The 16,623-nt window shown below is 53.8% G+C and overlaps 1 protein-coding gene across 16 annotated transcripts in view; it reads right to left on the bottom strand.

Moving 5' to 3' along the window:
- The window catches only part of PHLDB1 (pleckstrin homology like domain family B member 1), a 52,797-nt gene that overhangs the window by 27,190 nt on the left and 8,984 nt on the right, over window positions 1–16,623 (bottom strand). For 14 of the 16 annotated variants that reach the window (XM_074400693.1, XM_074400694.1, XM_039470380.2 and 11 more), the window contains exons 4-6: window positions 15,891–16,061; window positions 6,487–6,612; window positions 2,671–4,016 (exon numbers count right to left, since the gene is read on the bottom strand). In XM_074400693.1, coding sequence (XP_074256794.1) covers window positions 2,671–4,016; window positions 6,487–6,612; window positions 15,891–16,061 — 1,643 coding nt within the window. Of the gene's footprint in view, window positions 1–2,670; window positions 4,017–6,486; window positions 6,613–10,248; window positions 15,867–15,890; window positions 16,062–16,623 lie in introns of those variants that run through there. The other 2 variants (XM_074400690.1, XM_074400695.1) reach the window with 2 other exon arrangements.

The raw sequence follows: 16,623 nt of genomic DNA, 5'->3' as shown, positions 1-16,623 counted from the left end.
GTGTAGCACACAGACAGGTGGGCACCTCTGCAGACAGACAGGGCTGGAAAACAGACTCACGAGCCCACAGGGACCTGATACCCAGCCACAGACCCACATGGAGAAGAGGCGGACCGAGGACACAGCCCTCTTTGTCCCCACCTCAGCTCCAAGTTACACTCAGGCAGCCCTTGGCTGTTTATCAGCAGAATGGGTTACTGCCAGTCCTTAAATGCCCAAGCCCATGAATGAGTACTCCTGGGGCCCTACCACTTAATCCACCCCCCTCCACATACACACCCACCCAGATACAGTCACCTCTCAGGGGCCTAGGAGGTAAAGAAGGAATGCTACAATCACATTCCTGATCTTCATTGCCCTCTTCTGCAGGCCTACCTATATGCCTGAAGACTGGCTTGTGAGGCTCCCATGGCTCTTTAGGGTCTCTCGATCTCCTCAAGAGTCTCTCACCACTTATGATTTTGGCCATGAACCCAAACCACAGGAAGTGGAGAGAAGGCTGGAGAGGTGTTCTCATACACTTACCCAGCTTTCCTCCTGTTGCTTGCCCAGTTCCATGGCAAAAAAAAAACCAGGAACAGAGCCTCAGCACCCAGGAGGCTCGGCCAGTGCCTCCACCCCTGCTCCAGTACCCAGATAAGCAGACTGGTTGAGGTGGGAGGGGCAGGGCAGGCAGCCTTCAAGACTTAAAGTGGCAGGTGGGGCAGGTCAGGACTGGTGGTAAGGTATGTGCTTATGTGTGGGAATGGGGGTGCGGAGACAGATGGAGGAGTTGGGGGAGGCTGTGCCTGCTCCTCTGCTTGTGCCAGGCTCACTGCCCCCTCTCCAGGATGAGACCCCAGCTTAGAATGGCCATGCATTCTCATCTAGACCAATGCAAAAACAGTGAACAGAAAATGTAGCAAAAACAGGATCCCACCTCATCTCACCCCCATCCAACACAAACACACAATCCTATACCCTCATCCAAAACTGCCCCAACCTCTTCCAAAAGCATCTCCAGACACTTCAGTTATGATTCTCATCAGTTCTGGTTCTCCTCCTCAAACCAATCCCTGGGTTCCTGCCCACCTCCCAAGGAACCCTGTTCTGCTTGCAAGGGATAGAGAGCCAAATCCATTCTGCTGTACATGGGCTCGAGCGTGTACACACCAGCCAGAACCCCGTAAGCTCCCTGAGCTATCTGGGGAATCCTGGCCCCCACCCAGTTCAGATGCCATCTCCAGGACAGCTGCCCAGAGCCACACCCGGCCCCTGCACGCACCCACATGCATGCATACAGACACATAGTCACAATGACACAGGCTGGCTAACGGTCAGGCTATGGTTGTCTATCCTGCTCCGTCCCTCTTCCCTGACACCCACACTCCCAGATGATACTGCCTGGGCCAGGGCGAAAAGCTCCCAATCACCTGCCCACTTCTGGACACTTGCAGAGTGCCCAGAGAGAGGCCAAAGAGCAGCAACAAAGAAGGACAAGGGGCTTTTCTAAAGAACAAGTCTCAGCCGGGCACAGTGGCTCACACCTGTAATCCCAGCACTTTGGGAGGCCAAGGCAGTGGATCATGAGGTCAGGAGATTGAGACCATCCTGGCTAACATGGTGAAACCCCGTCTCTACTAAAAATAGAACATTAGCCAGGCGTGGTGGCACATGCCTGTAGTCTCAGCTACTAGAGAGGCTGAGACAGGATAATCACTTGAACCCAGGAGGTGGAGGTTGCAGTGAGCCAAGATTGCACCACTGCCCTCCAGCCTGGCAGACAGACTGAGACCCTGTCTCAAAAGAAAAAAAAAAAAAAAAAAAAGAACAAGTCTCAGAAAGAGTCAGATAGACAGAAGAAGACCTGGGTTCCAATTCCAGCTCTGCCAGAACTTGCTGTGTGACCTTGGATAAATCCATTCCGCTTTCTGAGCTTCAGCCTACTCATCACCATCACCTGCTTCTCAAACTGGGAGGTGTGAGGACTTACCATATGGAGGAGTTCGGGGAGGCTGTGCCTGCCATACAATTTCCTAGGGATGCCAAAACATACCTAGGAAAACTCCACAGGTATGTTTTCCTAGAGCTTCACCGTACTTGAGCAAACAATGTAAGATTTAATTTATACATTAAAACAAATGCTATGGGGCCAGGCACGGTGCTCACGCCTGTAATCCCAGCACTTTGGGAGGCCGAGGCAAGTGGACCACGAGGTCAAGAGATCGAGACCATCCTGGTCAACATGGTGAAACCCCGTCTCTACTAAAAATACAAAAAATTAGCTGGGCATGGTGGCGCGTGCCTGTAATCCCAGCTACTCAGGAGGCTGAGGCAGGAAAATTGCCTGCACCCAGGAGGCGGAGGTTGCGGTAAGCCGAGATCGTGCCATTGCACTCCAGCCTGGGTAACAAGAGTGAAACTCCATCTCAACAACAACAAAAAAATGCTATGTTGAATAAACACAAAATTAGCAAGAATTTAAAATAAAGTCTTAGGAATTTCAAAGAAACTTCTTCTTCAGGGCACCAGAACCAAAAGATACTGATCACTAAAGTGCATCCCGAAGGTGGGGAACCTTGAGAAACCCAAGCCCTGTTTGAGGGCCCCTCCCAATCTGCTAGCTGGCCTGCTCAAGCCCTGGCAGAGAACCTGTCACAGACAGTGGCAGCTTCCCTGGCACCTGCTCACCAGCCTCTCCATCTCCTGCTCCCGGAGCCGTTCTTGGCGCTGTCGCCGGTGGTACTCCAGGAGGTCGTCCTCATTGTCACTGATCTCTGTGATGCTATTTTTCCGCTCCCTTGTGACAGGCACCCGCAAGTCCCCACTGGAGAGCTTCCTTTGGACACACGGACTCTGGCAGGGTGATGCCCCAGTAAGAGAGCCCAGACTGTAGGCTGGGCTCAGCCTGCCACTGAAGCTGCCCTTTCGGGGTGCCAGAGACTCACCCAGTGTGGGTGAGGGGCTCCGTGTCCTACGGCCCCGTGGCCCCAGCGTCAGGGAGAAGTCCTCTGGTGAGGCCCCATGGGCTCCCCAGCGCCGGGGCCGAGGACTCTCTGCTACTTCCCTGCTTAGCTTGGGATCTGGGGTGGTCCGGGTGGGCAGTGGGGAGAGAGCTCGTCGGGACAGAGATGGGCTTAAGGGGGGTAGTTCTCGCATACTGTCCAGGCCCCGCCGGCTCAGGCGGGGGCTCTCAGGAGGCTGCAGGGTACGGGTGGCTAACCCATCTGAAAATGTTCGGCCCACCAGTTGGCGTGAGGGGCTGGTTGTTAGCACCCGCTCACTGCCTGGAGGCTCACGGAAAGGGCTGGGAGGGCGGTCCTGGAGTGTGCCAATCTTGTTTCGGGGAGCAGGGACTGGAGGCTGGAACTTGAGGCTGCCAGGAATGCTGGTGGGTTGACTGCGAGCACCAGAAGCTGGGTATTCACTCAGGCTGATGGCCACCACAGGCAGCTGCCCACCCAGCCGGGGGCTCTCAGTGGCTCTCCGGGCCTCTGCCAAGACAGTAGCGGCAGGGCTGTCTGTCAGCAGACCCCGGAGGCCAGGGCTGGGAGGCCTCTCATGGCCTGCTTTCCTGCTCAGCCGAGGACTCTCAGAGCGAGCACCACTTGGGCGGGACTGTGGGGGCTGCAGGGCCAGATGGTAACTAGAGGAACGGGCAGGCACCAGTGGGGGCACTGAAGGTCCTGGCTCTTGCCCACTAGGTGAGTGACTGGCACAGCTTCCACTGCTGGCTGGTGAGGAGAGTGGAGAGAAGGCTGGAGAGGTGTTCTCATAGCTGGAGCCCACAGACATGGCACCGGGACTGGTTGGGGGGGACAGCAGGTAGCGCCCACCATTAGCCATCGGCGACAGTGGAGAGGTTGCGGCAGGCTTCTTGCCAGCAGCTCCAGGCTCCTCTAGCACCAGTGAGTCCATGATCTCTTGCAGGTCCTTCTCAATAGAGCTCACCAGGGAACTGTGGCTGGCACAGGCTGAGGGTCCCCGTGTTGCAGGCTGTGGGGTATGGTTCCCATTCACCAGACTTTCTGACTCTGCTGGAGGGAAGTACAAAGGTCTTTGACTTTGGGGAGCTGCATATGCATAAGAGCCAGGGCACTAGCCCACCTCCTCCTAGCACAGTGAGGCTAAAAAGGCTCTGGAGAAGAAGCCAGGAGATCTGGGTTCTGGCACCAACTAGCTCTGCCACTGACCGCTACGCAACCTTAGCCACATAACTTGTCCTCAGTTTTTCCTTCTGTAAATAAAGGGAATTGGCAGGGCCTTCCTGCCTGTGGCCAGTTAACAACAATGCCAGAAACTTCTAAGCCTATTGTTGTCGATTCACCCCAAGACTAGACTCCTCCCTGCCTTGGTTTCCCCAACATCCTATATCCCTCCTCAAGAAGAGCAGGTGGACCAAGCACAGTGGCTCACACCTGCAATCCGAGCACTTTGGGAGCCCGAGGCAGGTGGATCAAGAGGTCGAGAGATCGAGACCATCCTGGTCAACATGGTGAAACCCGGTCTCTACTAAAAATACAAAAAATTAGCTGGGCATGGTGGCGCGTGCCTGTAATCCCAGCTACTCAGGAGGCTGAGGCAGGAGAATTGCCTGAACCCAGGAGGCAGAGGTTGCGGTGAGCCGAGATCACGCCATTGCACTCCAGCCTGGGTAACAAGAGCGAAACTCCGTCTCAAAAAAAAAAAAAAAAAAAAAAAAAAAAAAAAAGATAAATTAGCTGGGTATGTGGCTAAGGTTGCATAGCCGTCAGTGGCACATGTCTATAATCCCAGCTACTCAGGAGGCTCAGGCACAAGAATTGCTTGAACCCGGGAAGTTGCAGTGAGCTGAGATCACATCACTGCACTCCTGCCTGGGTGGCACAGCAAGACTGTCTCAAAAAAAAAAACAAAAGGCTGGGCGCGGTGGCTCACGTCTGTAATCCTAGCACTTTGGGAGGCCAAAGCAGGCGGAACACCTGAGGTCAGGAGTTCAAGACCAGCCTGGACAACATGGTGAAACACTGTTTCCCCCAAAAATAAAAAATTAGCTGGGTGTGGTGGCAGGCTGTATTCCCAGCTACTCAGGAGGCTGAGGCAGGAGAATCACGTGAACCCAGGAGGCAGAGGTTGCAGTGAGCCAAAATCTGGCCACTGCACTCCAGCCTAGGTGACAGAGTGAGACTCCATCTCAAAAAAAAAAAAAAGGGGGGCAGGCAGGTGGATATTACACAAAGAAGATGGTGGGTGCCTGTTGCAGAGCTGGCCAGAAGTTCCAGGGCCTCCTAGTCTAATAGGACATCAAGGCCTTCCAACATAGGAACCAGAGGCCCAGTGGTTAAAAAAAAAAAAAAAAAAAGCCTCCAGGGCTGGGCAAGGGGTGTATGCTGCACCACTTTGTCCAATCAGAGGTAGGGGAGGGAGCTGGTTCTAATGGCTGCTTCCTGGAAGCCAGGCTGCCAGCAAGGAGGTGGAGCTCAATGCCTCCAATTATCCCATTAAGCCACGCCAGCAAGAGCCTGCTTTTGCCATGCCCTAGCCCTAGTCAACCATACAGGAGTCCCTGGAACCACTACCCGAAACAGCTAAGGGAGCAGCATGACAAGGCTGGGGTGGGGGCAAGGTAAAATTAACTAAGGAGTAGACTGGGAACCCAGGCTTCTGAGCCCCCAGGGGACCAGAAAAGATCGAGGGTGGGAGAAGGGAAGGGAAAACATTTGCAAGACTGAGTTTGGGTCCAAAATTAGGGGGACTATGTGAGATACAGTCGGGGGTTGCCATGGATACTGGTGACCCCAGTGACCACTCACCTTTCTTCAGGTCCCCAGGCTATACAGTTAGGCTGCTGACACCACCGCACTAGGTGCACCTGACATCTGTGTCTGTCTGCCCCAGCACCTGCCATCCCATAGCCATCTAAATGCCAGCGCAAAGTCTGAGATGATAGACCCAATAATAGCCTCCTGGTCTGCACTCCACCCACTATGCAGCTGGGCTGAGGGGGCCTGTGTTGGTTCCCCAGAACAATCACCAACTCTCTTCTGGGGATCAATAATTCACACACAAAATACAGCTGTTCCACTGAGTCATCAGTGGGCATGGCAAGGACCAAGAGTTGGGTGAGGCCCAAGGACATGATCCCTACTAGAGCTTACAGGGAGTTTGACCTAATGCTTCCTTCTGCCCCTCAGGATACCCTAGAGGGTGAGGCTCCCTGTGGCGACACAAGTGGGCCAGAGTTCCAGACACTGAGTGGCATCCTCCAGAACAGTGGGGTACAAGCTGGCAGAGCCCGCCATCCCTCAAGGCACATGATTTCCCAATTTTCACGGCAGCACTGACTGCCTTGGTTAGCTCCCAGTGGCCCCACTGCCTGGCATTCTCCACCAGCCCATGGCAGGTGGCAGTGAGCCCAGACCTTAGGTATTGTCTTGCCCCAATACTCCAAGTGTGGCTAGAGTGAGCAAGGAGGAGACTGCTAAAGAAACACTACCAACCCAACCCCCTGTCCCCCTAGGTACTTACCAGGAACAGGGCTGTAGGGGGGCCCTGGGGCTCGGCCCCCTGCTGGAATCATGCTCTTCATCCACTTGGCTTCAGCCGGGTGGTTAAAGCGGAGGAAGGTGGACTGACCCAGGCACAACATGCAGCCTGCAGAGAAAGCAAACACTTGGAAGGGCAGGCAGGGCTGAAGCTATCCCACCTCACAGCACTAGCAGGTTCACCTTGGCTCTGAAGATTCATCCCCACCTGCTCTCAGAGGCCGAACAGTCCACACCTGACCCTGCCTGTGCTTGAGACAGGCACCTCCAGGGCTCCACAGCACAAGAGAGAGTGGAAAAAGTCCCAGGATCTGAGTCCTTGTCCTAACTCCTCTTCTTTTTTTTTTTTTTTTTTGAGACGGAGTTTCGCTCTTGTTGCCCAGGCTGGAGTGCAATGGCGTGATCTCAGCTCACCGCAACCTCCGCCTCCTGGGCTCACGCAACTCTCCTGCCTCAGCCTCCTGAGTAGCTGGGATTACAGGCACGCGCCACCACGCTCAGCTAGTTTTTTGTATTTTTAGTAGAGACGGGGTTTCACCATGTTGACCAGGATGGTCTCGATCTCTGGACCTCGTGATCCACCCGCCTCGGCCTCCCAAAGTGCTGGGATTACAGGCTTGAGCCACCGCGCCCGGCCTCTAACTCCTCTTCTTACTAGCTGTGAGATCTCTGGGAGAAGTCACTTCACCTCTGAGTCTAGTTCTCTAATAAGAAAAATGGGGACGCCAGGCGCGGTGGCTCAAGCCTGTAATCCCAGCACTTTGGGAGGCCGAGGCGGGTGGATCACGAGGTCAAGAGATCGAGACCATCCTGGTCAACATGGTGAAACCCCGTCTCTACTAAAAAAATACAAAAAATAAGCTGGGCATGGTGGCGTGTGCCTGTAATCCCAGCTACTCGGGAGGCTGAAGCAGGAGAATTGCTTGAACCCAGGAGGCAGAGGTTGTGGTGAGCCGAGATCGCGCCATTGCACTCCAGCCTGAGTAACAAGAGTGAAACTCCGTCTCAAAAAAAAAAAAGAAAAAGAAAAATGGGGACAATACCACTGATCTTGCAGGGTTAATAGACAGTGTATGTGAAAGCACTGTTAAAATTTGTTCAGAGAGGCTGGGCGTGGTGGCTCATGCCTGTAATTCCAGCACTTTGGGAGGCTGAGATGGGCGGCACCTGATGTCAGGAGTTTGAGACCAGCCTGGCCAATATGGTGAAACCCCCGTCTCTACTAAAAATACAAAATTCAGCAGGGTGTGGTGGTGCGGGCCTGTAATTCCAGCTACTTGGTTGGCTGAGGCAGGAGAATCACTTGAATGTGGGAGGCAGAGGATACAGTGAGCCGAGATCTCACCACTGCACTCCAGCCTGGGCAACAGAGCAAGACTCCATCTCCAAAAAAAAAAAAATATATATATATGTATATATATATGTATATATATATATATATATGTTCAGAGAACACAGACACCCCTGTCCCCCAACCCCAATCTGTATCCATGATCCATCTATCTGCCCCTTGGCTAGAAGAGTCAGTCTGAGAGGTAACAACTTCCAGGGTCACACACATACAAAAAGCTCTGAGATAGGGAAAAAACCATGGATCAGTCAGATGATCTAGAGTGGGTCCTGAATTTGCTCCCACTCTTTATTGTTTTGCGGCCTTAGGAGAGCTGTGCTCTGTGAGTCTAGGGAGCAACCACCTTTCTTTCTGACTAACCACTCTCTGCATGCGCCTTAGTCTCCCCTGGCATCAAGCCAAGACTAGGCCACTGGGCCCAGCCTCAGCCCAGCATATTCCCAGGCAGTAGACGCAAGCCCAGTCCTGCCCAGGAAGTGTGAGTACATGGAGGGGGAGGGCATGTGGGAGCTGGAAAATGTAGCCAGGGGTATCAGGAGTGTGCACAGTGGCAGGTGTGCCCACAGGCGCCTAAGCGTAGCTGGCAGAACTCCACCTCCTAGCCACACCAGGTGCTCAAGGGCTCCTGCAGAAGATGCTATGTTTGGAGAAGCCGGAGCCCTGTTGCTCTTTTACCACCAACCCTTCCAATTTGTCCACACCCCTGGCCCCTAGCCTCAGCCTCCTGTCTACCCAATCTGGTGCCACTTGGCATCCCAAGCTTCACGCCAGTTTGAGCTAAGACTGGCAGAGAAGTCTACATTCCTGGACGCTGAGACAGTTTAGCTCAGGCAGGCCGCAAAGGCAAGGGGCATCCCAGGCCACGTGGGTACTAGCAGGTCCCTTACTGAGAAGCTCAGGAGCCTGTTTCTGGGATCCTGGGCATTGCTTAGGTTGGGGGTTTAGTAGGCTGAGAAGCCCATGCAGATAATCACAGTGGATAAAGCCACTCACTATCCTGGCATACACAAAGGCCCTCCCAGGCAGCCAGACACCAATAATTCTAAAGGAGAGAGGGGAAGCCTTCCCTGTCAAATCACCAGAGAAGAGGATCCCAGAGTATTCATAACTGGAATAAATAATAGCCAACCACATTGTCCACCTAATTACAACCACAGCTATTTCAGAAAGAGCCCTGTGAAGGCCCTCCTCCTCCTTTTAGTCATTTAACAAGCTTATTAGTGATGAGTTCATAGGGTCTAGACAGACCCACTCAACCCAGGGTCGTGGGTGGTAGGGATCAGGAGCCTGACCACACAGTCCAGGCTGGGAAGGAGGTGGGTAGCCTGGGTGGATTCCAGGCCAGTGGTGCCAGGCCCACCCAAGAAGGATGTAGGCATCTAGGGACCCTCCACTTGGGCCCCTATAGTGGTGTGTTTTCTGCCCCCTCCTCAGCCCTTCACCTTCCCCCACATAAGGGGGTGTGGCCTTGTTGCCTTTGGGCTATAAATAGTGATGCCAGGCAGCAGAGCTGGATCCGTATTAATAGAGCGGGCAGGAGGGCAGGACTGAGAGCAGCCCAGCTCCTGCCCAAATTAACTTTCTATTTGCATGCAGGGGCCTCAGCCATTGCCCCAATGCTGGCCCCTACAGCCCCGAGGGGTCTGGCCAGCCTGTTTCTGGGATGAAGTCTCCTCTCTGCCCACTCCCACCCCATGCCCCCAAAGGCCAGCCTTTCAGGGAGCCCAGGAACCCCTGCCCATCCTGCCAAAGTCATGGGCAGTGTACTCCATGCCCAGAGGGGATCAGGGCCCAGCTGTGTGCAGGTGGGTGGAGGAGCTGCACGTCTGGAGGGAAAAATTAGGCGAAGGAGAAGGTGAATCCTGTCTCTCCAAGATGCAGAGGAGAAACAGAAACACAAACAGGTTCACACTCATACACACTCATAGTAGCACAACAGACTCATGGGCATACATGCTCACACTCTCAGAGCTACTGTCACTACCCTTCTGGTCACACAAATAGAATGGATTGGCCAAAGGGAGGCTGAGTGAAAGGAATATGGGAGGAAGGCCTTGGTCCTTCCTATCAGAGACCCTCCTTGGCTAGACTCCCTCATTCTAACCAGGACCCTTCAACCCCATCTGAGGAAGAGGGGTCCCAAGGAGGGGACTGTCGGAGTGCCGGGGAAGGTAAGATTTACCTGGCTGAGAAGTGCCCCCAAGCCCAGAATCCCCATTTAGAAATGTTCGGGGAATACATACAATCGAGTCTCACCGCCTCAAGCTCCCAAAGAGGGTCAGGGGACCCCATGCCCCTCCTCCCGCCCACCCTCCTCAAGACGCCCCTCCCAGCCGGAGCTTCTCCAAGCTTGGCTGCTTGGGGGCTGTGGCTGGCCCGGGGCTGAGGACTCACCGCCGAACCCGGACCTCCGGACCGCTCGCCCCCGATAGCTCAGGCCCTCCAGGTGCCCGGCCCGCCCGGGGCCTTTGAGGGGGCGGGCCGACCTCCCGAGCCGCAGGCTCCAGGCTCGGAGCGAGCAGCGAGGCAGCGAGCAGCCGCCAATGCCCAGGGAGGGGCGGGCCGGCCACCAGCGGCGGGGGAAGGGAGCCAGGGAGGGAGGGACAAAGGAGAGGAGGAGGGGAAGAGGAAGTGATGGAGGAGACGAGTGGGGAGCTGGATGGAGAGGGCGGGGCGGGAGGATGCAGAAAGGGAGCCAGCGTGGGATCCTGCAAAGGGGGCAGGAAGAAAAGTGGGGCGAGAAGGAAAGGTTCAAGGGAGGTGACTGAGTGAAGGAAAGGTGAGAGGTAAATATAGAGGCCAGAGAGTGAAAAGCCAGGAGGCAGGAGGAGTGAGGCCAAGCAAAGGACAGGGTCCCATTCCCAGCCCCCTGCAGTAAGAGGTCAGTGGCAGCCAAGCTGGCCCGCTGTATCACCTTGGGCCAGTCACACCCTGTAGCCTAATCTGACTTCCTAATCTACAGAATGTCAGCTCTGACATTCCACGGATCCATATCTGAGGGAGAGAGGGAGAGGAAAAGAGCAGGGGCTCTACAGGATCCTGCTAGGTCACTATGTCCTGCTCTGGCCCTCAAGCTGCCACTGTAACAAGGTCACCCTGGGCTGGAAGTTCAGGCCAAGGCAGTTCTCTATACAAGGCAAGCACTCAGCCCAGCTCCTGTCTCCACCCTAAACACCTCCTCTTCTGTCCCCACTCCCCATAGCTCAACCCATGACCCAGAGTGGACCAAGGCCCTGCCCCTTCCAGCCACCCCACTTCCTGAGCCCCTGGAAACCAGCCCATGCCCCAGCCACAACCTCCAGTTGTGCTAGACCCAGTAAAGTGCCCTCGGACCCCAATAAGGTACCCATCCTACAGGTATCTGGAGCCCCCAGGGTCAGGCTGAGATTCTGAGTCCGACCTAAGTTTTTTGTTTTTTGGGTTTTTTTTGAGACAAAGTTTCACTCTTGTTGCCCAGGCTGGAGTGCAATGGCATGATCTTGGCTCACTGCAACCTCCACCTCCCGGGTGCAAGCAATTCTCTTGCTGCAGCCTCCCGAGTAGCTGGGATTACAGGCATGTGCCACCATGCCCAGCTAATTCTGTATTTTTAGTAGAGAAGAGGTTTCTCCATGTTGTTCAGGCTGGTCTTGAACTCCTGACCTCAGGTGATCCGCCCACCTCGGTCTCCCAAAGTGCTGGGATTACAGGCATGAGCCACCACGTCCAACCCAGGCAAGTATTAATACCTACCATCCAGCCAGGCCCCCCAGAGAGTTCCTCTTGTTCCAGGGACCTGGCCTCTGCACACCAGAGCCTTACAGGACACACTGTATGCACTCAGCAGCTCATGAAGCCTGTCACAGTGTCCCTCAGATACACACCAACACTTGCTCAGTCACACTGACACTACCTCAGCTCTGCATGCTTTGAGTCACACAGATATCCTCATTAAACACACTCTCTGCCTCTAACAAACCTTTATTCTCATGCACACATCCCCCCAGACAACTCCTTTTAGTTACACACTCACTCAGGCATAGCTTTCCTTTCACTCAGTCCCTGGAGAAACTCTGAAATAAAATCAACCTCTTAGATGAATAATCAGGCAAGTTTTCCATTCTTGCTGAACAGACCACTAGCCCATTCACCCACGCTGCCAACTATATGTATGCTCATGCACATGCTCACCCGTGCACATGCATCTTACTCCCTTTTCCTTTCTTTTTATTTTTTTTTCTGAGATGGAGTCTCGGACCATCACCCAGTCTGGAGTGCAGTGGCGTGATCTTGGCTCACTGTAACTTCCACCTCCTGGATCCAAGCAATTCTCCTGTATAGCCTCCCGAGTAGCTGGGACTACAGGCATCTGCCACCACACCCAGCTAATTTTTGTTTTTTGTGTGGTTTTTTGAGACAGAGTCTTGCTCTGTCGCCAGGCACCAGGCTGGAGTTCAGTGGTGCAATCTGGGCTCACTGCAATCTGCTCCTCCTGGGTACAAGCAATTCTCCTGCCTCAGCCTCCCGAGTAGCTGGGACTACAGGCACATGCCACCACGCCCAGCTAATTTTTGTATTTTTTAGTAGAAACAGGGTTTCACCATGTTGGCCAGGATGGTCTTGATCTCTTGACCTCGTGATCTGCCCGCCTCAGCCTCCCAAAGTGCTGGGATTACAGGTGTGAGCCACCGTGCCAGGCCAATTTTTGTATTTTTAGTAGAGATGGGATTTCACCTTGTTGGTCAGGCTGGTCTCAAACTCCTGCCCTCAGGCGCCCGGCCTCTTATTCCCTTCTGAGGAAAAAGGAAGAACCATATAGGGTCAAATGCAAAATGAGGGGAAGCTTTAAAAAAAAATCTCTTCAGGAAGAGTGATTCATCAGTCTGGAAACTGTGATGGCCAGCTGGATAGACCTAAGCAGACACAGAGGATGCCCGCCAATGAGAAATAGGGCAGGAGGCAGACACAAATAAGTGAGAAGCTGGGAGCCTTCGCTCTGCCCTCCTTCCTTTGAGCTTTATTAGTCAAGATCGTTATCAGTCTCATAACAGAAAAGGTTTGAAGTTTCCACTCCCAATTTACAGACGGAATAACTGGGTGGGGAAAAAAGTGGCTCAATGTCCTGGATCCCAGAGAGGCAGCTTGATAACGCAGGAATCCGGGCTCCCCACCACACTCCTCTGCTGGCCCTCCCACAAGCCCCTACAGCTTAGGGAATGAAGGAGACTGGAGACCAGGGCTTGGATGAAATGCTAGGAGTGGATGGGGACCTACTGTCTAGACAGCCTGGGCCCTGAGCTGGTGGCTTTCTGGGTCCTCCCCTGCTTGGTTCCCTCCCAGATCTTTCATGTGGTCTGTCGCTGTGGTCCCAGGGTGGGGCAGCCTAGACCCGGATTGAGATTCCTCCTCATTCCCTTGGTCCTATTCCCAGCTCCACCCCTTGCTCTGTAGAGAAGAGGGCAGCGTGGGAGGTGCCAAGATGCCTGGGTACAGGGATGGAATCAGGACCTTCCCGGCCCCCTCACTTCATGCTCCTATGTTCATAGCTGTGTGCTAAAGGTTGGCATCTGTTTTCTGCCCGCCTCTCCCTTCCCCTGGCCCAGGCGTATTCCTGCTGGAAGAGCCTGTCACTGCCATCTCTGCTTGTCATGAAGTGTGTCTATCCAAGTTGCCTATGGCTGGGCACAGTGCCCAGAATGATGCATCTGAGGCCAAAGCAGGCTCCCTGTTATTCCCAGGGTTTTTCAAAGAAGAGGGTCCCCTCTACAAGGCCAGACTAGGGGAACAAGGCAGGGAAAACGTCTTGTATATATGCCCACAGGTAGACATATGACCAGTGAGGTCTCATATACACACAGGAGTATACACACAGACATTTTGGTACCATCAGTCCTGAGTTCACCCTTGCCGCCCACTTGAACATGCTGATCCACACAAGGAAAGACACAAACACGGAGATTCAAAAGCTCAGTCACAAATACATCCGGAGATACATAAACACACTTCAGTTACACAGACACACAGAGATAGCACATGCACCCTCGAGCCACCCAGTTTCCAGGGAAACGCACTCCCAAGAATGTCCGGAGTGGGGCCAGGAAGGGCTGGGCTTGGTGCCTTGCTCCAGAGATGAGACAAGGAAACCCTCAGCTCCTGGAGCCCAGGGGAGGGGGAGGATGGGGAGAAGAACACCCATTCCTTTGTGCCTCTGCCTACCCCTCCACAGGCTGCCAAGCTTCTGATACAGGCGAGCCTAGACAAGAAGGCTCTGGGGGTTGGGGAGTGAAAATGGGAAGGGGTTTAGGGTCAAAAGAGAGTGGGAGGGTACATACTTGGCAGGGGAGGCCTCTGGCTGGAGAAGAGTCAGGGGGGTCACTGGGGCCACAGGAAATGCTTCAGAATTCCCTCTTGGCCCCAGGCTCTCCCTCTTCTCAGAGAGCTAAATGATGCACTGGAAAGACTGTACAACAGAAGCATACCCTGCTCACAACATGCAGGGTAATGGTGAGCTTACTGCTTGCTGATTGTGACGGGTTTGGGGCTGGGATGGTGAGTGCTGGGCCTCCTTTGAACTTTGCCCTGCCTCTCCTTGCTGCTCTCTTGTCTCATCTCCAAACTCCCAAATCTTACAGAAGATGCTATCTCTGAGACTGAACAGGACTGTCAGGAACCCGCTGCCATCATAGCCAAGCCCTAGTTGATGGGGGTTCCTCCTGTCATTCAAAGTCAGAGACCTTGAAGCCTTGGAGAAGGCAAGGTCCTGCCTGCTGCTGCTGGTGGACCTGCCTCTCTGAAGTCACTTGTCCATGCCCTGCCCTCTACCCAAGGGCAGGAAGAAATGACTGGGGAAAGGTCAGGTCTCCTGGATCAGCTGTGAAGGGAGGTAACACTGAAAGGTCCTAAGGGGGATGAAGAGGAGAGGAGACAGGGGAGTGAAAGTGAGTAGGATGGCCACTTCCAAGGGGCTTCTAGGCAGTAAGAGCCCGCAGAAAACAATGCCAGGGCATCAGAGGCGGGCTTAGCCCAAAGTTCCTGTCCTGTTAACCTTCGACCTCATCTCTAACCCCCACCCAAATCTGCTTTTCTCATTCTCCTAATCTGACAATTTACTGTATGAATTGATGCCCAGAACCCTGTTTCCAAGATGAGTACACCTGGTCTGTCAAAGTGCCACCTGGGCCAACTGCTTACCTGCCTGGTAACCATAGTAATTAAGGGCCTAATTTTTATTTATTATTATTATTATTATTATTATTTTTGAGATGGAGTCTCACTCTGTTGCCCAGACTAGAGTATGATGGCATCATCTCAGCTCACTACAACCTCTGAAGTGATTCAAGTGATTCTCCTGTCTCGTCCTCCTGAGTAGCTGGGATTACAAGCACGCGTCACCATGCCTGGATAATTTTTGTATTTTTGGTAGAGACAGGGTTTCACCGTGTTGGCCAGGCTGTTCTTGAACTCTTGACCTCAAGTGATCCGCTCTCTTCGGCCTCCAGAGTTCACAGGCATGAGCCACCGCACCCAGCTAGGGGCCTAGTTTTTAGAGCTACCTTACACAACAGTATATATCCCATTGCTACTGTCAGCAGTCTTATAACAGGAGCAGGCATGCCCTCAGATCTTGCCCTTGCCCCGTCCCCATCAGGAAGTATTGTCCTCCTCTCCAGCTTCTCAAAACAACTTCCTCTTGGCATCATGGAACAATGCCATTGATACCCTCTCACTACTCCTCCGATTGCTCTTCCCCAACAACCACTAAGAACCCCACCATGCCCCAGGCCCTCTGATGGCAGGAATCAGAACCTCTTCTCTCGCCGTAGTAGATGGAGGCAGGTTGGGAGTGACCAGAGAAGAAAAGCAGGTTGAAAACATATCTGGATACTGAAAGAGTTTGGGATGTTGTTTGGCCACATCCAGATGTACCTGAGCACTCCATTCCCAGTAGGGCCACTCAGGCAGTTACCATGGCAACCACCGCAGCCGGTCTCCACTGAGCCTAACACACACAAGCCTTTAAACAGAGGCCTCCTCCATCTGGAGGTGTCTAGCCTTACCCTGAGTGAGCCGGGTAGGCTGCCGGACAGGGAGCCCATCAATAGTGCAGGCATTGCCACAGGGGTAGAGGGTGAGGGTGCCCCGCAGGTTCTCGATGTAGCAGTGCTCTGGAGCCAGGCCTGGGCCCTGTAGTGAGATGTCTCTGGCTGCAGAGCCAATCACCGTCCTCCCTGGAGACAAGAGGCACACTGAATCAGAGGGGTTGTCCAGGGTGAGGAGGCAGTGACAGGGCAAGGAAGGCCACAGTGGAAACACATTTCTACCTTTTACTCCAGGGAGAATCTCTGCCCACCAGTGGCTACCCCTACTGGGCCCCTGAGCCTGGTCTACACAGTAAATGATAGAAGCTCTTCTCAAAAAGAGAAAATTCTGCCTATGAATGGGAGGCCCAGAGATGGGAAGGCCCAGGTAGCATAAGTTAGGACCCAGACTCCACAGATGGAGAAGGAAGACCGCTTTTCTGCAGATCTTCCCTTGTTCCCCCATGTGCCTCTCCCTATTGTCCTTTTTACTTTTTCCCCTTCATCCTACTCCTCCTTTCTTCTAAATCTCCCTTTCTCTCCTGCTTCTCTCCCCTGCTTCTGCTACCTGCAACACTTCCTCTCCCTCACTAGCCTCTCTCTTCAGTCCAGCCTCTCCCCTAACTGTAGCAAGAACAGCCCCTCCCCCGGCAGAGCCCCTGGGACTGGTATTTGGAGAATGTGGAGAATGTAGTATCACCCAGGCAACAAG

Source organism: Saimiri boliviensis, chromosome 6 (genome assembly GCF_048565385.1).
Source record: "Saimiri boliviensis isolate mSaiBol1 chromosome 6, mSaiBol1.pri, whole genome shotgun sequence".
Classification (NCBI taxonomy): Eukaryota; Metazoa; Chordata; class Mammalia; order Primates; family Cebidae; genus Saimiri; species Saimiri boliviensis.
This window is presented reverse-complemented; position numbering and strand designations above follow the sequence as displayed.